The 24298-nt window shown below is 37.6% G+C and overlaps 1 protein-coding gene across 4 annotated transcripts in view; it reads right to left on the bottom strand.

Moving 5' to 3' along the window:
* TRAK1 (trafficking kinesin protein 1) overlaps positions 1-24298 on the bottom strand; it is a 170385-nt gene that overhangs the window by 128512 nt on the left and 17575 nt on the right. For all 4 annotated transcript variants that reach the window (XM_074195888.1, XM_074195884.1, XM_074195885.1 and 1 more), the window contains exon 2: positions 4730-4924. In XM_074195888.1, the coding sequence (XP_074051989.1) occupies positions 4730-4924 (195 nt within the window). The remainder of the gene's footprint in view (positions 1-4729; positions 4925-24298) is intronic.

Below are 24298 nucleotides of genomic sequence, written 5' to 3'. Positions count from 1 at the left end.
AAAGAAAAAAAAAAATAAAGAAGAAAAATCAAATTGCTAGTATCATAAATGAAAAGGGTGAACTCACCACCAATGAGGAGGAAATTAAAGTAATAATTCAAAATTATTTTGCCCAATTCTATGCCAATAAATTTGATAATCTAAGTGAAATGGATGAATATTTACAAAAATATAAGTTGCCCAGGTTAAATGAAGAGGAGATTAAATACCTAACCAACCCTATCAAAGAAAAAGAAATTCAACAAGCCATCACTTAACTCCCTAAGAAAAAATCTCCAGGGCCTGATGGATTCAAAAGTGAATTGTACTAAACATTTAAGGAACAATTGGTTCCAATTCTATATAAACTCTTTAGAAAAATAGGGGAAGATGGAACTCTGCCTAACTCTTTCTATGAAACCAATATGGTGCTGATACCTAAATCAGGAAGAGTTAAAACAGAGGAAGAAAATTATAAACCTATCTCCCTGATGAATATAGATGCAAAAATCTTAAATAAAATCTTAGCAATTGGATTACAACAAGTTATCACCAGGATAATACATTTTGATCAAGTAGGATTCATCCCAGGAATGCAGGGTTGGTTCAATATTAGAAAACTGTTAGTACAATTAATTATATCAATAACAAACCTATCAGCAATCATATGATTATATCAATAGAAGGTGAAAAAGCTTTTGACAAAATACAGTACCCATTCCTTCTAAAAACACTAGAGAGGTAGGAATAAATGGATTGTTCCTTAGAATAATAAACAGTATCTACCGGAAACCATCAACAAGCATTATATGCTTGTTGGCATTCCCAATAAGATCAGGGGTGAAACAAGGGTGCCCATTATCACCACTGCTATTCAATACCATATTAGAAATGTTAGCTTCAGCAATTAGAGAAGAAAAAGAAATTGAAGGAATTAGAATTGGGAAGGAAGAGACAAAACTCTCACTCTTTGCAGATGGCATGATGCTCTACCTGGAGAATACCAAGAAATCATCCAAAAAAACTACTGGAAACAATTAGCAATTTTAGCAAAGTTGCAGGACATAAAACAAACCCTCATAAATCCTCAACTTTTTTATATATGTCTAGCAAGATACAGCAGGAAGAGCTAGAAAGAGAAATTCCATTCAAAGAAACCTCAGACAATATAAAATACCTGGGAGTCTATTTGCCAAGACAGACTCAGAAACTTTCTGAAAACAATTATAAAACACTTCTCATGCAAATTAAATCAGATTTAAATAACTGGGCAAATATCAACTGCTTATGGATAGGTCAAGCTAATATAATAAAAATGACAATTCTACCAAAACTAAACTACCTATTTAGTGCCCTGCCAATCAAAATTCCAAAAAATTCCTTTAATGAGTTAGAAAAAGTTGTAAGTAAATTCATACGGAGAAATAAAAAGTCAAGAATTTCCAGAATTTAATCAAAAAAGTACAAAAAAAGGGGGCTTAGCCCTACCTGATCCAAAAATTATATTATAAAGCATCAGTCATCAAAACTGTTTGGTATTGGCTAAGAAATAGAGTGGTGGACCAGTGGAATAGACCAGGTGCATTAGCAGGAAATGATTATAGTAATCTGCTGTTTGATAAACCCAGAGTCCAGCTATTGGGATAAAAACTCCCTCTTGGATAAAAAGTGCTGGGAAAATTGGAAGTTAATATGGAAGAAACTTAGATTAGACCAACACCTCACATCCTTTACCAAGATAAAATCTAAATGGTTACAGGGTTTAGACATAAAAAAAAATATCATAAGCAAATTAGAAGATCAAGGACTAGTTGACCTGTCAGATCTACGGAAAGGGGAGGAGTTTATGACTAAGGAAGAGATGGAGAACATCACCAAAAGCAAACTAGATGATTTTGATTACATTAAATTAAAAAGCTTTTGCACAGATAAAACCAATGTAACCAAGATCAAAAGAAATGTAGTAAACTGGGAAACAATCTTTACAACTAATGATTCTGACAAAGGACTCATTTCTAAAATATACAGAGAACTGAGTCATATTTTAAAAAAAAGCCATTCCCCAATTGACAAATGGTCAAAGGATATGCAAAGGCAATTTACAGATGAGGAGATCAAAGCAATCCATAGCCATATGAAAAATTGCTCTAAATCATTAATTATTAGAGAAATGCAAATTAAAGCTTCTCTGAGGTACCACCTCACACCTCTCAGACTGGCCAATATGATCAGAAAGGATAATGATCATTGTTGGAAGGGTTGTGGGAAATCTGGGGCACTATTACACTTTTGGTGGAGCTGTGAACTCATTCAACCTTTCTGGAGAGAAATTTGGAACTACAACCAAAGGGTGTACCACTACTGGGTCTATACCCTGAAGAGATGATGAAAAAGGGTAAAAAAAAATCACTTGTACAAAAATATTCATAGCAGCCCTGTTTGTGGTGGCAAAGAATTGGAAATCAAATAAATGTCCTTCAATTGGGGAATGGCTTAGCAAACTGGTATATGTATGTCATGGAACACTATTGTTCTATTAGAAACCAGGAGGGATGGGAATTCAGGGAAGCCTGGAAGGATTTGCATGAACTGATGCTGAGTGAGATGAGTAGAACCAGAAAAACACTGTACACCCTAACAGCAACATGGGGGTGATGTTCAACCTTGATGGACTCTCTCATTCCATCAGTGCAACAATCAGGAACAATTTTTGGGCTGTCTGCAATGGAGAATACCATCTGTATCCAGATAAAGATCCATGGAGTTTGAACAAAGTTCAAGGAGTATTCCCTTTAATTTAGGAAAAAAACTGATATCTTATTGTCTGATCTTGTTATGGCTAAGATTTTTTGTTTCCTCCTTAAGGATACGATTTCTCTCTCATCACACTCAATTTGGATCAATGTACAACATGGAAACAAAGTAAAGACTGACATATTGCTTTTGTGGGGGGGGGGAGTAAGATTGGGGGGAAAATTGTAAAACTCAAATAAAATCTTTAATAAAAAAAAGAATACTTGTCATTAGGGAAAAAAATAGATGATGCTAGGATAGTGCCATCCACATCCAGAGAAAAATATATGTAGTCTGAATGGAGAACAACACACACTATTTCAATTTTTTAAAACTTCTTTTATGGTTTTCCTTTCTTTCTCATGGTTTTTCCTCCCTTTATCTTTAGTTCTAATTCCTTTTTGACAACATGATGAATATGGAATTATGTTAAACTCGATTGTACATGTCCAAATTTTACCAGAATATTCACTGCCAAGGGAGAGGGGAGGGAAGGGAGGATGGTAGAACAATGTGCAAATGGATGATGTTGAAAAACTACTTTTGCATTTAATTAGAAAAATAAATTTCAATTAAAAATAAAGAAGATGACCTGTTCAGGATTACTCCCTGATCCTAAACTTTCCTGATTCCCAGTCTGGCTCCTCAATCTACTATCATGCCATGTATAATAATTGTTTTAAAGTATGATAATATTAATACTGAGAATTAAGAGGGCATCTTGACATAGTAGATCTAGTGCTGTGAGAGACTTCGGTTCAGATACCATCTCTGACACTTAAAATATAAAATCAAAATATAGAGTTCCCCAGTTAAGTCATTTTTCAGTTGTGCCTGACTCTACATGACCCCATTTGGGGTTTCCTTGGCAGAAATACTGGAGTGATTGGCCATTTCTTTCTCCAGCTCATTTTTCCTCACCTGTAGGTGAGGAAACTAAGGCAAACAGAGTTGCTCAGGGTCATGCAGCTAGTATCTAAAGCCAATTTGAACTCAAAAAGAGTCTACCTGACTCCAGGACTGGCTTTCTATTCACTGCGATAGCTAGCTGCCCTATATACATGTCAAACAAGAGAACTACAATACTCCTAAATGCCCCCACATCTAAAGTAAAATATAATTGGGAAAGGTTTAACATAATGAATAACATTTAGCCTATTTGTATTTCCATTTCATGACACATAGAAGGTACTTAAATACTTTTGATTAAGTAATTTAATCCTATAACACAGTTTTTTTTAAAGTTTTATCATAGATGAAAAAAGAGATCATGTTAAATTAGTACATATACTCTGGAAAGCAACACTGTCCCAAGAGTCACTATATTTTGCATGCCCTTTATTCCCCTTACCTGGTTAAGACCCTAAAGAGATCAAAGAAGAAAGGACCCATATGTACAAAAATATTTATAGCAGTTCTTTTTATAATGGCATAGAATTGGAAACTCAGATGGTGCCCATTGATTGGGGAAGGGCTGAATATGATGGAATGCTATGGTATAATAAGAAATGATAAAAGGAGATGTCTTTAGAAAAAGGCGGGAAGATTTGCATGAACTGATCAGAATGAAGTGAACAAGGTATGTAAAGACAAATAACTTTGGAAGATTTATGCATTCTGATCAATGCAATGTTTAATTCTAATTCTAGATGATCTATCTATGCTACCCCACCTCTTGACAAAGAAGTGATAGATTCAACATGCAGAATGTGGTAAGCATTTTTAAGCATGGCCAATGCACTTTGCTTGACTATGCATATTTTTAACTGGTTTTATTATTCTTTTCCATCTTCTAAATTGGGGAAGGAAAGAGAGAAAATTATATTTGTTGAATTGAAAATTAAAATATTTTATGGATGCTCCTGTATTTCATCAAAAAGTGGATGGTCAGTTTTCACCACAACTTTGACACCAGAATTGAACAGTATTTTCAACCATGAAAAGAATAACCACTTACTAAAATACTTCAGCGTCTCTTCAATCTGCTCGGTTGTTAGGTCGATGTTAGCATCAGGAGAAATGAGAGGAGTGTGGAGCCAGTCGTCGTGGTCATAACCATAGATTGTATCTGCTCTTAGCTTATAATGGGGCAGTTGTTCCTCCAGTAGACTGATGATTTCAACTTCAGGAAGATCAGTACTATTGCACACATCTGAAAGGAAAGATTGAGGACATCAGGAATGACCCATTAATATTTAGGGAATAAGGAGCTGTGTAACCTTGGATGAGCCATCAAATCCCTCTGAGACTCAGCTTCCTTATTTGGAGAATTGGGCTAAATGTTCTTTATGGTCTTTTCCAGACCTAATCCCTACAGTTTTTTGTTGATATAAATATTCCTCCTACTTGACTTCTGCATGATTTACTATAGCATGGCTTACTCCAACCAATTCTCCCTAGTTGGGATCTACAGGGTTTGGCATGTCTTCATTAAAGGGTTGCAAATTCCTTGGAGGTAGTTCTGGATTTTCATTTTTCTTTCAGATCTCAATCCCAGCTTATACAAGCAATGCTGCCTCTCACTTCAATCTAATTTAGAATGTTGCCTCTGAAAGCTCTAAGGGTGACCCTGTCCAAGTCACCTAATTGTTTAGTGCCCTAGGAAATTAAGTGCAAGTTGCAGAGACGGTACTAGTTTTCAGCGGTAGCAGGAATTTCCTTTCCTGAGAAGACCCCATACTTAATGAAATCAAATTAATTATCCTTATGCCTAATTGCTATTATTTGCTATTATTAATTATACTGTTATTCTTCATTAGTAACATTATATTACATCTATACATATAAATTGCATGTTTAACATCTATATACTATATAATTGATTAATAATGATATAAAGTATTATTTTATATGATTTATATTATATATTAATTTGTTATAATAGATTGTTATTATATTATTATATATGTTATTTTTATTAGTAGATAGAGTGTTGGATCTGGGACTCAGAAAGGTCTGAATTCTAATCCTGCCTCTGACACTTATTAGCTATGTGACCATGGAAAAGTGATTTAATCTCTTTCACATTCCTGTCTTCTTGTCTACAAAATAGAAATAATGTGGCCAGTGAATAGAATACTGGGTCTGGAATCAGGAAGACTCATTTTCCTGACTTCAAATCTGACCTCTAGATACATGATCCTGAAAAAGTCATTTAACCCCATGGGGGCGGTTAGGTGGTGCAGTGGGTAGAGCACTGGCCTTGGAGTCAGGAGTACCTAAATTCAAATCTGGCCTCTAACACTTAATAATCACCTAGCTGTATGGCCTTGGGCAAGCCTCTTAACCCCATTGCCTTGCAAAAAAAAAAAAGTCATTTAACCCTATTTGTCTCAGTTTCCTCACCTACAAAATGAGCTGGAGAAGAAAATAGCAACACACTGGAATGACTCAGTAACAGCAATGATCACACTTCACAGGGCAGTTGTGAAGATGAAGTCAGATAAAGTCCAGGCTTTGAAAACCTCCAAACATTATATATGAAAGCTATTATTGTTGTGGTTAGTATTAAACCAACAATGAGAATTTCTTAAGCACTTTAATATGTACTAAGCAGTGTGCTAAATGCTGGGAATACCCATACAAACAGAAATATTATCTACCTGCAAAAGTTCACCTTTAGGAACTAGAATTCAACTGAAACAATGACAGACAATCCTATGTTCTCCTGGGACCATAGATTCAAGAGAGACCTCAGAGGTCATTTAACCCAACCCTCTTTGGACCCAAGGTCCAGGGTGTTTTAGGTCAAGGATATGGGGGGTGTTGGCATAGTCAGGTAGGTGAAATTGAAAGGTCTAAACTCATGTCACACCATCCAAAATCAGCTTTGTTTTCCTCCCTTCCATTCACATATTTAATGACATTTGTTAAATGTTCTATATAAAATGAACTATTACATGACTCCTGAATCCCTAAAAGGGGAAGAAAAACTATAACAGCATTTTTATCTTTGAATTAACCTAATTAGAGTACATGTTTAATTAGAATGTAAATCACCTCCCAAAATACCTTGTCAAATATGAGGGAAGCATAGCCTGGAAAGAGATCCAGGCAAAAGAAAGAAAGGCAAAAACTGAGACTCGTGAATTATAGGATCATAATAGGTCCAGAGCTGAAAGGGATTGAGTTACCTGCTCTTATACTTTCATTTTACAGATGAAGCAACTGAGGCCGGAGAGGCTGGAGATGCCTATTATAATTAGGATGTGTAAAATAGCAGTTCAACTTTGGAAAGGTTTGTTTAAGACTCTGGTAGTTATCTCACAGTCATAAATAAGACTGTGAGGCAGCTTTCCCAGTCAAAAACAGATGAGGTCTCCTATTTCTTTCCCTACCTCTTCCCATCACTAGGAGGATGGAAGGTAGGGGTAGGAAGAGAATGCTCAGGATGAATAACAAACCAAATGTTTTCTGTGAAACATTTAACTGTTTCATTTGTTTAGCTGGTTTGTCTCTAAAGGATACATTTCCTAAATATTTTTTTTTAAAAGGGCAACCTCTTCAGCTAGTTCCCAGTATCAGAAAGTCCCTATCAAATGTCAAAAGACACTAGGATCCAGAAGGAGGAATTTTCTGGCTAAAAAGTGAACAAAGCTAGCCTCATGATGGGACGGAGCAGCTGGAGCATATCAATGCATCACCCAGGCTGAAAGTTTCCTAAGCGGTGCCAGTCTCTGTCACCAGGAAACCACCAAATGTACACAGAACTAACCCCATGGGGAGGGAGTTCCCAGGGACAAAAATGGGCTCAAAAGTCAGATTTGCGTGTGTGTGTGTGTGTGTGTGTGTGTGTGTGTGTGTGTGTGTGTGTGTTAGATTCAGTGAATGGGGCATAAAAATTAGCTTTTATGGATGTGTTTATGAGAGAGAGATTTTCTTTTGTCTAATAATACTGTCACATGAAAGGATTCTGTAGCAGTGCCAGATTCACCAAGAAAAACCTAGTTGGGATTTGATTTCCCCTTCCACATTCCCCATGCTGAAGGTCAGCCTTTACAGTGTAAATCATTGCCAGGGAGGTTTTAGGTTCTCCAAAACCTATTAGGTTGACTACAGGAATAAAGTATCATCATAAAGCAAGGCAGGATCCAAATATATTTTTTTCCCCTCTACATTTATTCTTCCAGTTCTGTGTCTATTCCTTCTGGCTCACAGAGAAGGGCAGTTCCATTCAGGAAATAATGAAAATGGCATCAAGTAAGGCACCAGGGATGCCAAGATAAGGGAACCTGGGCTAGAAGAGTGAGCAATCCTTCAAGACCCTGCTCAAATGCTATTTTCTCCAGAAAACTTTTCCGATTGCCCTCTCAGTTAGAAGAGCAATAATCCTCTCCTATGATGGAATATACACTAAATCAAATACAAGTTGGCTTCTAAGAAGGATTAAAGACAGTCAAAAAAAGGTATTGTCAAATTAAGAAGTACCTTATCTCCATGACCTACCCCACCACTCTCTCTCTCTCATACACACACACACACACATACAAACACACACATTCTCTCCTCCCCATATGTGTATATATGTACACATATATATGAGTCTTTTTATATGTCCCCTCCTCTCCATTCCTATAGCAATCACCATAGTTCAGGCCTTCTTCCCTCCCCTAGATTTACTGAAATAACTTCCTTATTGGTTTCTCTACTTCCAGTCTCCACTCTCTCCAATCTATCTTTGACCCTGCTGACAAAATCGTCCTAAGATACAAGTCTGACCACGTCACTATCAAGCTCACCAACCTCTGTGGCTCCCAACTGCCACAATCTAGGATAAAATACAGTCTCCCCAGACTGGCATTTAATTACCCCCACTATCTAACAAGAACTTATATACTCCATGCTTCAGCCAAACCAGACATCAAACTTCACTGTCTATTCCCTGCCTCTGGACACTCACACAACCTGCTCCCCATTGGTTGAAAAGTTTCTTTTCCATCTCAGTCTTCCAAAATACATTATTTTTTCCTTCAAGGCTCTGTTCTGTTCCACCTCCTCTGTGAAGCCTTCCCAGATCCTTTCAATGACCACTGTTCTTTCTCCTTATTTCTCCTTCACACACTCTTATACTCATTCATACATATGCTCAGAAACACATTCAGGGCAGTGGATTCTAGAAGTGGAGTCAAGAGAGAGCTGAAAGAGTTTGAATTCTACCCCCAAACTTACTAGTCAAGTCATTTAAAACTTAGTAGTCACCTATCTGAGCCTATTTCCTCACCTAAAATAATACCATCTGCAGTATTCATCTCTGAATGATGTTTTAAGTAAAAATGAAAAAAAAGTATTTTTTACAAAACAGAGGATGCTACATATATATCAGGCATCAGTATTATGACAATTTTTTTCTTAACATCAAGAAAATCTGAGTTTGAATCTTGCCTCATACACTAACTAGCTGTGTGACCCTGGGCAAGTTGCTTCATTTCCCTATGACTCAGTTTCCCCTCCCCTTAAAATGAACTGGGAAAGGAAATGGCAAACCACTCTAGTATCTTTACCATGTAAATCTCAAATGGGGTCATGAAGAGTCAGACACCATCATTATCATTCATTCTCCCCACCCCCCCAACTTCCTTAAATGGAAGTTCCTTGAGGACAAGAATTATAATCTTTGTATCTTCAGTGTTCAGCACAATGCCTAGGCAGTAGGAGCTTAACACATTTGTTGAATTGAATTTAATAGAGGAGAGTGGGATGCCTTTCACTCAGAAATCCACATGACTTTGCCTGGTGTTGTGGCAGACCATGGTCAAGGAATCTCAGCCAAAATTGAGTCTTAACAAAAGCAACAGCATCCAACATGAGATCTGTTAAGTAGTGGGAACTTTAATGTCCAATTATGATATCTGCTACTCCTCAGCAGACTTATGCTCATTAAGCAGCAGCTGGTTGGGGCTTCCAAGACTTTTCTGCTTGTGTTACCAGGGAAACATCATTTTCTATAGAGATTCCAAACCAACAAGGAAGAGGAAGCTGCCATTGAGAGTGGCAGAGCTCAGTGATGGCTGAATGACATTTATAGATACAAGAGAAAGGTGAAGGTCCCTAGTCTTTTTTTTTGTTTTTGTTTTTGCTTTTGTTTTTGCAAGGCAATGGGGGTTTAAATGACTTGTCCAAGATCACACAGCTAAGTAAGTATTAAGTGTCTGAGGTAGGATTTGAACTCGGGTCCACCTGACTCCAAGACTGGTGCTCTATCCACTGCACCACCTAGTTGCCCATCCCTAAGCATGCTTACAAAACTTCTTGCAGAAAGGAACCTAGAGACTGGCAGGGGAGGGAAAAAAAATAATACTCTTATAACAAAGAGGTAAAAGGAGAGAGCAGTCATTAGGGAAAAAGGCTCAAGAAAATATCAGAATTGAGAAAGAAGCATGTAGGATGGTGAAAAAACACAGGGTGAAAGGTAAGAAGGGGAAAAGCAATGCCAGACATAATGATTTTGAAGAAAGGCAGGGTCAGAGATAACACCCATCTTAGAGAAAATAGTGAAAGAACTGTCTTCTATAAAATGAGTAGTTTTGGGCAACTAGTGAGGGACCAAATTCTGTTATCTCAGAGGAAAAAACCAAATAAACAAAACTAAAAAGGAAAAAATAAAAGAACAAAGACTAGAAGAGCTAACTGCTAAACAACAAACTCTCAACCCTAACTCCCAGCCTCCCCCAGGGCAGTCACCAGTCTAAAACAAAGGAGGATTAAATTTCAGGGATTAGCTACTGAGGCCAAAACTTCTATAAAGCATTTCTTAGTCACTAATTACACCATGGGCATTATGCTAAGCCCCCTCAGGATATAAAAAGGGAAAAAAGCAAAGCTGTACTCTGGTTCAACAACTTCTTAGAAACCTTCTAATAAAGGGAACATGTTGGTTGGTAGGGTGGTTGGTTGGGTGGTTGATTTGTTGAATGGTAGGTTGGTTGGCTGTTGTCCTTCATTCTCCAAGACCAAAACACCACCACTACTTTAAAGTTACAGTATAACAGATCAAACCAATCAATAAGAGCTCCGATTGCTCTGCTACTAGTCTGGTACATAGAGACTATGTGAACATTTGGGATGGATTCTCTAAATTTGCTCCATGGACTATGTAAATAATGACATATATATGTATGTGTGTATTTATATATATACATACACACACACACACACACACACATATATGATACACAATGATGATGATGATGATGTTTGTCCATTCTCAGAGACCATGCCATCAGGGAGGTGATACCATGACATGCAACTGAATTGGATTTGAGTGAAAGGATGCTGTGCTAAATCACCAGTCTCACTTTCTCCTCTTGAGTCATCTGAGTCCAGTGGCTAGATATGAATTAGAAAGACTGGAGATATCCCTGAATGCTAGGCAAGTGACTTGCTCAAGGTCACACAGTTAGTAAGTGTCAAGTGTCTGAGGCCATATTTGAACTCAGGTTCTCCTGACTTCAGGGTCACTGAACCATTAAGCTGCCCCATAAGATACATATGGGGAAGATAGAAAGTAGCCTTAGAAGAGAAGGTATCACCAGCTGGAAGGATCAGGAAATACCTTGAGATGAGGGACTGAACATTCATGGAGGTCAAACATTTCAAAGGTTCAAAGATGAAAGACACCAGGAGTGAGGAATAGCATATGAGCCAGTTCACAAAGTATGTAGAGGAAAGAAAAACAGAAGTCTGATAAAGTAGAAAGTACCAAGCTGTAAAGAACTCTAAACAATAGATTTCATATTTGAACCTAGATAGTTGTTTTGTTGTCATTTATCCTTCCTTCTCAAAGAAGACCATGACATCAGAGATGTATTTGAAGCTATAGGTAATAATAGGGTGCTGAGGGAGTTTATTGAATATAGGGTAACAGAGGCAGACCTAATACTTAATGAACACCATTTTGGCAGTGATGTAAAAGATGGATTAAAAGAGGGAAAGAATTAAAACAGATAAAACAGTCAGAAGGCTAATGTAATAATCCAGGCAAAAAGTGATGGTGGGGGGTGCGGCTAGGTGGTGCAGTGGATAAAGCATCGGCCCTGGAGTCAGGAGTACCTGGGTTTAAATCAGGTCTCAAACACTTAATAATTACCTAGCTGTGTGGCCTTGGGCAAGCCACTTGACCCCATTTGCCTTGGAAAAAACCTAAAAAAAAAAGTGATCAGGGGCCAAACTAAGGTTGCACCAGTGAGAGAGTACAGGAGGGGATTTATGAGACTGTTGTGAAGAAAGAAGTTATAAATTGACAACTTGCTGGTTATGTGGGATGAATGAGATTAGGGAGTCTATGATAACAAGGAGATTCCAAACTTGGGTGACTTATTAGAATAGTGGTACACAAAATTAATAGGGGAGTGCAAAAGTATAAAGGGTTTGAGGAAAGATAATGAGGTCTATGTTGAGATGTTGAATTTGAAATACCTAGTGGATACATTGTTTGAATACTGAACACAAAGTTGGAATGACTAAGAGGTAGCTAGTTCGGAGTACATTTGAGAAGCACAAACATCGTGAATTTGAGGAAAGGTTTCATGGAAGTAGAGTATGATTCCAGAGAAAGCCTTTTGAGGAAAAGAGGATATAAGAGGATCATGGATCATTAGTCATAGGATGATCAGATTTAGAACTAGACCAAAGAGGCCATGGAGTCCATCTTCTTCAATTACCTGATGAAGAAACTGCTCATGGAAGAGCTTGGATTTGAACTTGGGTCCCTCAGAGTCCAGATTCAGTAAACATTCCAGATGTAAGGATTTTTTTCCCCCTTTCGGATCCTTCAAGCAAGTCAACCATTGCTTTACACTAAAACTACTGACAGCGAGATGGCACAATGGCTAGAGTCCTGAGTTCAAACTTGACCTTAGATACTTATTAACTGTATGATCCTAGGCAAGTCACTTAACCTCTTTCAGCCTTGGTTTTACTCTGTAAAATGGGGATTTGGGGGTTTACTCTGTACTTAGTTTTACTCTATAAAATGGGGATAATAATAACAGCCCCTATCTCCCATGCATATTGGGAGATATGACACAATAAAAGCAAAGCACTCTGTAAAACTTAAAACATTACATAAATGCTATTATTATCAAATGAATTATAAAGAGCAGGGGAAGAAATAGAATTCTCAAGCTTGAGTAGATTACAAAAAATTTTTCTCTTCTCTTAACTTCACAATTTCTTGCAACTCTTCTGAGATTTTGCAGTCATCAATAAAGGGGAAGCTAAAAAAGAAAAATTCCCAGTCTTTCTTCTCCATGTCTAACACCTCCAGTGAAATTGGAAGGGGAAGGGGAGAGGAAAAATGAAATGAGACAGAGAATTAATCAGTATCTTATCTTGCTCCATATAGGGCTATCTTCTTTTATTTCAAAGCACCTGAACAATTGTGAGAGAGAGAATCCAAGTTTAAAAGGAAACAATTTGTCTGATCTTGGCATTGAAGAAATACCTAGGTCTACCTAGAAAGCAAACCTAAACTCCTAAATGTTAGGGTGAAAAGGATTCTGGTTATTCCCCAGAAAGTCAGATTAGCAGATAGCCCCAAGACAATGGATAAGGGTTTGAAAAAGGGAGGCTTAAACAAGAGAAGACTCTGTTGAGGAAACAGGGTTCTGTTGTCCAAGCCTGTGATGGAAATCTGCTAAAATCAGAATCCAGGGAATCCAATGCATGATGCAAAGTACAGATATGAGACTGCAGAGAGGCTGTGAGGCATTCAAATAAACAGATAATGTCTAAACTACACTAGAAATCTGATCCTAGGTGGGCCAATGATACATCCAACCAAAGCAAGAAGAAAGCCATGGGAACAAGAGTAATGACTGACAGATTCTGAGGAAGAAAAAAGAATCCTAAGAGGCCTGGACTCAAGGAAGCCTGGAAAATGTAGAATCTACCTCTGATTTATGTTGGATCAAGATAGAAAAGGACAAATCCACCCATAGGAAACATATCGGAAGCCAGGGGCGTGATCAGTGTCTCAGGATGACTGGCCAAGTTTAGTGAGGAATAGCAAACTTTATCTTTCCATAAGCTTAATAAGAAGCCAGGGAGGGGAGAGAAGGTGGGATGGGAGTGTTATAAAAGACTAAACTGAACAAAGAAATGCAAACACCCCACCAGATCTGACTTGTCATGCTCATTCTATAATTCTCAATGGAGCTACAATGGAAGGTGGTGTTCTGATTATATTAACAGAGGTTGGTAGGAAAACGATTCTGAGCTTAAAGCCTCTTTTTGTACTCCTCATTGCCAGGGAGGAACAGGTACATTGTAGAGGGATGGAAATACTCTAGCAGAGTTCCCTGTCCCTCATTTCTCATTTGTTGTTGTTGCTATTATTTTGATAGAGTTTCAGAAGGACTTCTATTCCGTGGATTAGGGTACAGTATTTGGAATAAAAAAGACCTCAGTTCAAATTCAACATTTTTTTTTGGCAAGGCAATGGGGTTAAGTGACTTCCCAAGGTCATACAGCTAGATAATTATTAAGTGTCTGAGGCTGGATTTGAACTCAGGTCCTCCTGACTCCAGGGCCAGTGCTGTATCCATTGCACCACCTAGCTCCCCAAACTTCAGATGTTTTTAGCATAAGAAGTCTTTCCTTCTCCTTAATACTCTGTGATTATCTCCATTTTATCTTCATGTTTGCACATAAATTCTTTGCATATTGCATACTGCTTCCATTGTGTCCCCATTAGACCATATACTCCTTGAGGGAAGGGATCCCCTTTTTTGGCCTTTGTATCCCTAGACTATAAGAACACAATTGATATTTAATAAATGCTTATTGACTTAACTAACCTCTCCTGAGATTGAATCCAGTGACTTCTCAGATTCCTTTTAGTCCTAAAATTATGACCATGTGATCCAGGGATGAGGCACTTACAGCAATATTACTGTAGAAAGTTATACTCAAGTGCATGCTGACAGCATTACAGATGAGACAGCATAACTAGATTCTCCTGGTATTTTTAAACTACCAAGCATAAGATCCAAAACGAAGCATTTGGGGAGCCAATTTTTTTTTTCTAACATCATGCCAGAGCTAAGTTCTGCTTCACAGAATATCATACTGATTTTTACCTCTGACAGTTCATTTATATATAGTAAAAATCAATTGTCTGAACAACAAAGATGGTACAATGGGAAGAATACAGAAGGCCTGGAAATGCTCATTTCTGATTCTGAAGATCTTTACCTGTTAGATGAGGGCAATAATAAAACAACTTCACACAGTTGTTTTGAGAGAAATGCTTTGTAAAGCACACCTCTCTAAATGTCAATGCCCCAGGGCAAAGCCCCTTTTGTCCCATATCAGTTATGGTTCTGGTGATTTTAAAATGATAACTTATAGCATAATAATGATAAGAAACAATCTAATTCCTAGATGAAATATGCTGTCAATTACATGACGCTAATGATCTTGATTTTTTTTTAAACACTCAGTATTATAATCAAGGAAAAAAAGGCAATGGATGCTAATGAGGGTAAAGCTGTTGCTTCCATCTGTCAGTGGGGATGGTTCTGTGCATTCTGTCACCACTACACAAAAACAACTTAACACGTGTCTGGTGGGTTACAAACACCATCATCAGGGACCATTTATTTGATAATGAACAAATCAATTATTCCAATCTAGTCCCTCCATCAAATCCTGTACTCTTGTCTTAAGAATTTTCCCTTCAAAAAAAGTATAGAATTTTATTTATGGGTTCTTATAGTGGGAAAATTGGAGGGATATATAGAAACATCTGTACACACAATAAGATCTACAAAAAAAGGAAAGGAAGCATAGCAGTGAGAGAGCTAGCATTATGGAGACAAGAGTTCAAGTCCTTGCTCTCATATTTCCTAGGTGTGTTATCATAGACAAATCGCTTAACTTCTCTGAGGTTCAGATACCTAAGACTGTATTTATTATATGCTAAAGGTATATTAAAATACCTACTAAAAGAAGGAATTTCTACCCAATAGGATCAGAGGTTTCTGATTTAATGATATAAAAGAATTCTAGCAATACCTATGGGAAAGAATTAATTATTATTTACCATAAGAGTTCTTAGAATTACAGGAAATAAGAGGAGATTCAAAATTAAGTCAACTTTACAAATTGGGAAACCCAATTCTTCCAAAGTTCTTTCCAAAGGAAATCCCAAAGTTCTGGGAGACCCAGAAGTTTTAAATCAAAAGATCATAGATGCTAGCTTTAGAGCTGAAAAGGACCTTACAGTTTATACCAATCCAATTGGCTCATTTTATGGATAAGGAAACTGAGGCTCAGAGAGGTTAAGAGATTTGTCCAAGGTCACACAGGCTAACAAGTAATAAGCAGCATAGACAGAATCTGAATCCAGATCCTCTAAGTTCAAAGCCAGAGTGCCTTTGTCACTGGAGCATAGAGCCCCAGATGACTTGGTAAAGGTCCCAGATTTGCTTTGTCCTAAGTTCCATGATCCCACTATTTTGTCATGCTACCTTCAACATAAGTCTCTTGCAAATACTTTGTGGATTCCTTCCCAAGAATGAAAATAGAAAGGACAAACTTTTCTCTGTGGTCCACTTTATTAGTATGGTATATCTATAGGCAAGAAAGCCAAGCTCAATCAATGAATACTACATGGTGGCTGATATTGCCATCTAGCGTTCACTGACATTCACTACAAAGGTAATATAACCTCAAGGTACAATGACCCAAGTAACTGTTTTTCATCATTATATAAATGATAATTCAATTATAAGAAAAAAATTTAGAAGGGTGCTTGGAAAAAATTTACTAAAACAACAAACAGAACCAGAAGAACATTGTACACCGTAACAGCAACATGGGGGGTGATGATCAAACTTAATGGACTTGCTCATTACAACAATCAATAGTTTGCAAGGCATTGAGGTGGTGAACCAAGCACCAGACTTGGAATCTGGAAGATGAGTCCTCCTGAGTTCAAATCTGATCTCAGCACTTCCTAGCTATATGACCCTGAGCACATCACTTATCCCTGTTTGCCTCAACTCCTTGAGCCATAAAATGAACTGAAGAAGGAAATGGCAAACCCCTCTAGGATCTCTGCTACAAAAACTCCAAATGGGGTCATAAAGAACTGTACACATTTGAAATGATTCAACAGCAAAGTCAGGAGTAAAGTTGGGACCTGAACCTGTCTACAAAACTATGACTGCATCTATGCCTTTTTCATTTGACCTGACTTGTGGCTTCAAATGTTGCCATTTTCCTTTCTTCCTTCTCCTTCACCCCCAAAAGCAAAACCAGAGTGATTTTTAACTTCCTCCTTCCTTTAGTATTTTTCAAGTTGCTTATTCAGAAGAAAATTTAAAAAAGATAAAACATTAAAAAAAAGTTATAAAAAGAAATGAAGAAGGAGAAGAAGGAAGGAGAGAGATGACTGGCAAACAGAGAAAACTCCTTTTTCTGACATTATTGGGATTGAGGGTTGGAGTCTAGGGCTTATGGATCATCTGATCCATCTCCCTTATTTTACAAATGAGACAACTGAGGCCCAGAGGAAGTAAAGTCACTTGACCAACATCCATATTCTAACCACAAAGTCAAGTCTCTTTCCACAAAGCCATAATGATAAAAAGGAGGCAAAATTTAGGGTAGAAAATTCTTAGGAACATCTGTATTCTAAATTATTACCTCATTCTGACTCTTAAAAAGAACAATGTCACTTGAACTAAAATCAACTTTAACTGGAAGCAGAAAATTCAAAATGAAAGACGTACCTGACAATAAGACTCTGAATCCAAGATGGTCCCTTAACTAAGTTTTTTTTGCAAAGAGGAATAAACTAAAGGGAGTCTAAAAGTTCAGCCTTGTGCAATACTGCAAGTTTGAACTAGAGACTGCCCCCTTGGCCACATAAACCCCTGTTGGGCAAAGTTCAGAGAACGACAAGGAAAGAGGCCCTGGACTATCTAACCTAAATATTCAGGTTTCAGATTTAGACAGTTGATCAACAAGTGGTTATTAACCTCTTCCTAAAGCATAAGTCTACCATGTCACTCTCTACCCAGTAAATTCCAATGCTTCCCTTTGCCTCCCAACCTCTCCCAACCTGTCCCATGTCTTCCTTTCCAGTCTTTTCAAGTCATTGTCCCCACCATGTATTCTTTAATCCAGTGAGGATGACCTCCTAGCTGTTCTACAAATAAGACTTTCCATCTCTTGGCTCCCAAGTGCTTTGGCTGAGTGTCTTCCATGTGTGCAATGCTCTTCCCTTTCTCATCTCTGCTTCCTGGGTTCCTTCAGATTCCAGTTAAAATACTGTTTTTTACAGGAAGTCTTCTTTTTCCTCTTAATTCTAATGCCTTCTCTCTTTTGCTTATTTCTAATTTAACTTGTATGTAATTTAGTTCTGCATGAATTCTCACTTATTGCCTCTCCCTTTAGTCTATGATCCCCTTGAGAATAGAGATTGCCTTCTATTTTTCTCTATATACCTCAGTAGTTAACAGTCTCTGACACACGATAGGCATTTAATAAATGTTTATTGACTGACTACTATGTACAAAGGACACTATAAAGATTTAGGGCTACAAAGAGAAAATTCATAACAGATGTACACAAAATACTAAACAAACAAAGCTGAGATAAGGGAAACATCATCATCTAGTTTTGGGGTGAGGGAAGCAAAAGCTTTATAAAGGAGGTAAGATACAGATAGCCTTTAAAGGGTAGGATTTAAGGAAAGGAAAAAGGTGGGGCAAAGGGAAAGTCCAATATTTGTGAACATGTTTCACCTCTTAAAAATCTGGTTTGACTGAAGAAAAAATATGGAGGAACTAATGATAAAGTCATCTAGGACTTTGAACACAAATTCAAGTAGTTCACCCTTTTATTCAGCATAAAATAGTCACTGAAATTTTTAAAGTTGGTAATACTTTGATTAAAGATATACTTTAAGGGGCAGCTAGGTGGCGCAGTGGATAGAGCACGGGCCCTGAAGTCAAGAGTACCTGAATTCAAATCCAACCTCAGACACTTAATAATTACCTAGCTGTACGGCCTTGGGCAAGACACTTAACCCCATTGCCTAGCAAAAACTAAAAGAGAGAGAGAGAGAGAGAGAGAGAGAGAGAGAGAGAGAGAGAGATTTAAAAAGATTTAAACTATCCTACAAACCAGCTTAGATTGAAGGAGGAAGTAACTTCAGTCATCCAAGAAAAGGGGAGTTCCTGAAAGAAGAGAACTTCAATTGATTGTGTCTTTGTGTAACCAGAAACAACTGGGAATGGGGACAGGGAGAAGGAAAAAAAAGACTATTAGAGGCAAATCAAGCAGAAATGATACAGAGGAAAGAAACTAAGAAACTCTCTCTCTCTCTCTCTCTCTCTCTTTTATATACACACATACATGTGTATGTGTTTCTATATTTGTATATATTTATAATGTATAAATAAAAGGCACAATGGATAGAAATCTGAGTCTGAAATCAGGAAGACCTGAGTTCAAGTCCAGTCGCAGATATTTACTAGCTATGTGATCCTGAGCAACTCCGTTTACCTCAGTTTTTAGCTGTAAAACTTGGTTGTTCTGTTCTTTTTCAGTGGTGCCTTTTTGAGTCTACATAAGGTTTCGTGAATGAAAAGATCACAAAGTTCAGTCTTCATTGCCAAAAGTAGAAATTGGGTCCAAAAGATTTCCAGCTAACACATCTATGTATTCTAGAGAGGGAAAGGAATAAATATTTATTACAAACCTATTGTGTGCTGGACACTATGCTAAATATTTTTTAAAATATTATCTCATTTGATCTTCATAATGACCCTACAAGGTAAGTACCACTATCCCAATTTACCATTGAGAAGCTAAGGCAAACAGAGGTTACGTGACTTGCCCAAGGTCACACAGCTAATACACATCTCAGGCTGGATTTCTCCTGAGGTCTTCCTGACTCCAGGCCCAGAACTCTATCCACTAAACCACCAGCTGCTTCTAATCAAGTGATCATATGGGAAAACTTCTCTGGTACCAAAATACAGATGAATAAAACTTTTCATTTTAAATCAGTTGTGTTCAATAGCTCAGAATGGATTTGGTTTTTTAAATGGAGAAACCAGAGAAAGAACTAATGGAGTCTGAATGCAGATGGAAGGAGACTATTTTCACTTTGGTTTTTTTTTATGTTTTTTTTCCTTTTGCTCTGTTTTGTTCTTTCACAACAGGACAATTGTAAAAATATGCTTTATATGATTGCATATATATAACATATCAGATTGCTTGCTATCTTGGGAGGGGAAGAGGAAAGGGAGAGAGGGAGAAAAATTTGGAACTCAAAATCTTCCAAAAATTGAAGATGAAAAATTTTCTTTACATGTAATTGGAAAGAAAATTAAATACCATTAAGAATGTTATGTTAAAAGATGTAGAAAGAATAAGGACAAAATTAAAAAAAGTTCTATTTATGACCCATCCATGTCTCTTACCATATACACACCCCATTTCTTTGACCTTTTGTCAACATCTCTCAGCCTTACTTCCTAGAAAAAAAACAAAACTTCTCTTTTTAATTGTTCCTTTTAAAAACTGGTAAAAAAAAAAAAAAGAAAATTGAAAAAACAAAACAAAACTCAGTAGTGAGTCAGAATTCCAAGATTCCAAAAACTAAGTTGCTAACTTCCTAGGTACACTAGATGGTGCTACTGCCATTTTTGCCATTCTTCCATGTTCTCAAGCAGTAGAAGTTTATAAAGAAGAATAGAAATTAAAATCTGGCAGTATAGTTTTACAATCCTATAGTATTAAATATGTATAGATGTCCAAGGTCACAAAGCTGGTAAGAGTCAAGAGAAAGAATTTGAACTCAGGTTCCTCCCAACTTACTGAGTTCACCAATCCCCTATCCACCACATATGATGCTTCAATAAGAGATTTACATTGTAAATGTATACAAAAGCTTAGGTAGCATAATTATGGACATACAAAATCATTACAGGACAACAAGCATTCATTCAGAGTCAAGAATTAGACTAAGTTATACAATTTAACAATCTCTAGGTGTAGTGCTTCTTTTGCTGTTCAAGTCTTATCCTTCCAATAAATTTGACTTCACTGGCCCTGGGGTTAGGAGTTCCTGAGTTCAGATCCGGCCTCAGACACTTAATAATTACCTAGCTGTGTGGCCTTGGGCAAGCCACTTAACCCCATTGCCTTGCAATAAATAAACAAACAAATAAATGAATGAATGAATAAATAAATAAATAAAGCCAATAAATTTGACTTCTCTTCAGAATTCCACTCTATTTTTATCCTCTAACTCACTAAAAAGCACCTAAGAATTTGATCTATTGGAAATAAAACCTTTCTCTATTGTTCCCTGGGCACAAGTATTGGTCCTGACCAGTGTATCTTCTATACAATGTCCAGACACTTGTATACCTTTATTTTTGGTCCCTGTTCTCAGTCAGCAAAGATTTACTATTGCCTACAGTGTGGATCAGGCATCAGACTAGGTGTTGGGGATATAAAGACAAAAGTGAAATATAGCCCAGGAACTTAAGGAGTTTATTAGGGAAAACAATACTTACAAAAATATATTTGTTCAAAAATAAATATAAGGTTAAAAAAAATGTTGGAGGGAGGAATGAGACTGACAAAGGAAGATGGTGGATCAGGAAAAACCTCTTATGAGGGTGTCATATGAAGAGCTATCTGATGAAAACAAGAGAAGGATTCTAAAAGATAGGACCATGTGGACAACCAGTGCAAAGGTACAAGAGTGTTGCATTTAAGGAATGGCAAGAAGACCAATTTGCTGTTCAGTCATATCCAAATCTTCCTGACTCCATTTGGGTTTTGTTGTTGTTGGGTTTTTTTTGCAAAGGTTTGCCATTTCCCTACAGATGAGAGAAATGAGGCACAGTTAAGTGACTTGCTCAGGGTCACATAGCTAGGAAGTATCTGAAGTCAGATTTGAACCCGTGATGATAAGTCTGTACCACTAGTTGGCCAAGCCTCAGCTTGACTGGGCTATGGAACAAAGAAAGGAGGGTAATATTTAGTCAAACTAGAAAGGGGTTCAGTGAGTGACTTTTTGCATTTATCAAATTCACTTCCTACTCTTGTTTTAATTCAATCCCTTTTGACCTCTAGTTGCTATCACTTTTCTCCTAATAATTTGAAAGAATTTTTTGTTCACAGAAGGGAGGCAGTCTCAGTTTTCTCATTTGTAAAATAGGGAATAATTAACAATAAAACTGCCCCTGGGTGGTTGTGAAAATCCAATAAAATGACAGCTCTAGAGTACTTGGCAAATCTTAGTATTATATACATGCTATTATTACTATTATTATCATGACAACCTCCCTCTCACAATTACCTGTCTATGCAAGCATATAGGTCACGTACATGTTCCTGGACCTATTTTTAGAAATGAGCTCCTACCTCCAGTCTTTCCCCACCTCCCAACCAGATTTCAACCTGCTTTTCACCTGTTCTATCTACCTTCTCCAACAAACTGCAACCCATCACAGATTAGCATTTGTTAAACCCCTTCATTAACACGGGACACCAGTCTTGCCTGTAGCCTAAAGGAGGGTGCGTCACAGGGACACAGCTGAGGAGACATCACACAGGCAGCCCAAGCCAATATTAATTAAAGGTCTGAGAAAGAAGGATTTCTTTACCAACATACTGGAAAAGCACTCAAGCATACTAAGCCAGAAGGGAAAAAAGGGCTTTTTTTACATTCTATCCAGTCTGACTTGACCAAATTAATTTGGGGGGGGGGGGGGGGAAGAGTATTTTGTTGCTTCAGGGGAAAAAAAACCCAATTTCTCCTTTGCCTCAGGCCTTCCCTTGTAAAAGTAGGATGATTCTGCAGCTTAATTTTTAATTAGCTTATGCAACTAAAGCAGTTTTGAACAGTGAGACCGGCTGAGTATTTCTCAGTCTGGCCTTGAAGAAGAAGTGGATGGAAAAATATCAACCTAAAGGAATAGTCATTGAATGCCCACTGTTTGAAAGCTACCTACTACATGCAAACCACGGGGCTGGCTCCTATCAAGGATCCAAAGTAGTGTGAGGCCTAGACGTTCCCAAACTTTAAGAGAGGTGAGGAAAGGAGGAGGAAAAGAAAAGGGAAGGAGAGGGAAAGAAAGAGGAAGAGATACACAAGAAGAGAGGGAGAGGGAGAAAGGAGGCAAAGAAGGAGGGAAGAGAAAGAGGAGGGAAGGGAGAGAGAGAGAGAGAGAAGAAAGGAGGAGGAGAAAGGAAAAAAGAGGAGGGAAAGAAAAGGAAGGGAGAGAGGAAGAAGGAAGAAGAGAGAAAGGAAGGAGACAGAAAAGAGGGAGGGAAAGAGAAAAAAGAGGAAGAGAGAAAGGGGAGAAAGAGAGAGAGAGAGACAGAGACAGAGACAGAGACAGAGACAAAGAGAGAAGAAGAAGGAGGGAGGAAGAGAAAGGAGGATAGGAGAGAGATAAATGACTGTATAGGATGCCTTTCCTTAGAAGACATGGTATTTGAACTGAGCAATGAGAAATGATAGGCCTGGAGTAGGCAGAAAAGAGGGAGGCATCACAAATAATATGATCCAAGGCACAATGGTGGGAAGGGAAAGGCACATATGAGGACAGAGTACATATTGGTTTGACTGAAGGGAAGAATTCACATAGGACATTAGGCTACAGAGGAAGCAAGGGAACAGATTAATGAGGATACTGAATACAAATTCTAAATAACAACTGAAAGTTTCCAAGCAGAAAAGTCATACAATAAAAGCCCTATTTTAAGAAAACAAATCTGGGGGCGGCTAGGTAGCAAAGTGGATAAAGCACCGGCCCTGGAGTCAGGAGAACCTGGGTTCAAATCCAGTCTCAGACACTTAATAATTACCTAGCTGTGTGGCCTTCGGCAAGCCACTTATCCCCATTTGCCTTGCAAAAAAAAAAAAAAAACCTAAAAAAAGAAAAGAAAAGAAAACAAATCTGTTCATAAAATATTGTAGTCATATACATGAGATGATAAGGGTATGAATGAGTATGTTAACTATATCAACAGAAAAGGAAAAGGAAGATTCAAGGAACTCTTAGAAGGTTGAATCAACAGAGCCGACTTCCTAGTCAGAGTGGGGCAAAGAAGGGCGGAAATTTGAAGGATGAGTCAAATTTTAAGCCAAGGTAACTAGATAGTAACAGAAATAAAGATGTCAGATGACAGAACCAGTTTAGAGGAAGGAAGAGACAGGACAGAAGAGGTTAAATTTCATACTGAGGAAAACAGGAGAAAAATCAGCCCTCCTCAAATGACATTTTAGGGCATCACAGTAGAAGATTTAAAAGGAAATGGGCCAGGAGTGGCTAGGTGTACCTGAGTTCAAATCTGGACTCAGACATTTAATAATTATCTAGCTGTGTGGTCTTGAGCAAGCCACTTAACCCCACTGCCTTGCAAAAAAATATTTTAAAAAAAAGGAAATGGACCTTTAATCCAGGTCTGAAAAGTTAAAGCATAGGGGTTTAAGCTTTTGATAAGGACAAATATTTTATGAAACCCATGAAAATGTTTTCAAATATAA

The sequence above is a fragment of the Macrotis lagotis genome, chromosome 7 (assembly GCF_037893015.1).
Source record: "Macrotis lagotis isolate mMagLag1 chromosome 7, bilby.v1.9.chrom.fasta, whole genome shotgun sequence".
Lineage (NCBI taxonomy): Eukaryota > Metazoa > Chordata > Mammalia > Peramelemorphia > Peramelidae > Macrotis > Macrotis lagotis.
This window is presented reverse-complemented; position numbering and strand designations above follow the sequence as displayed.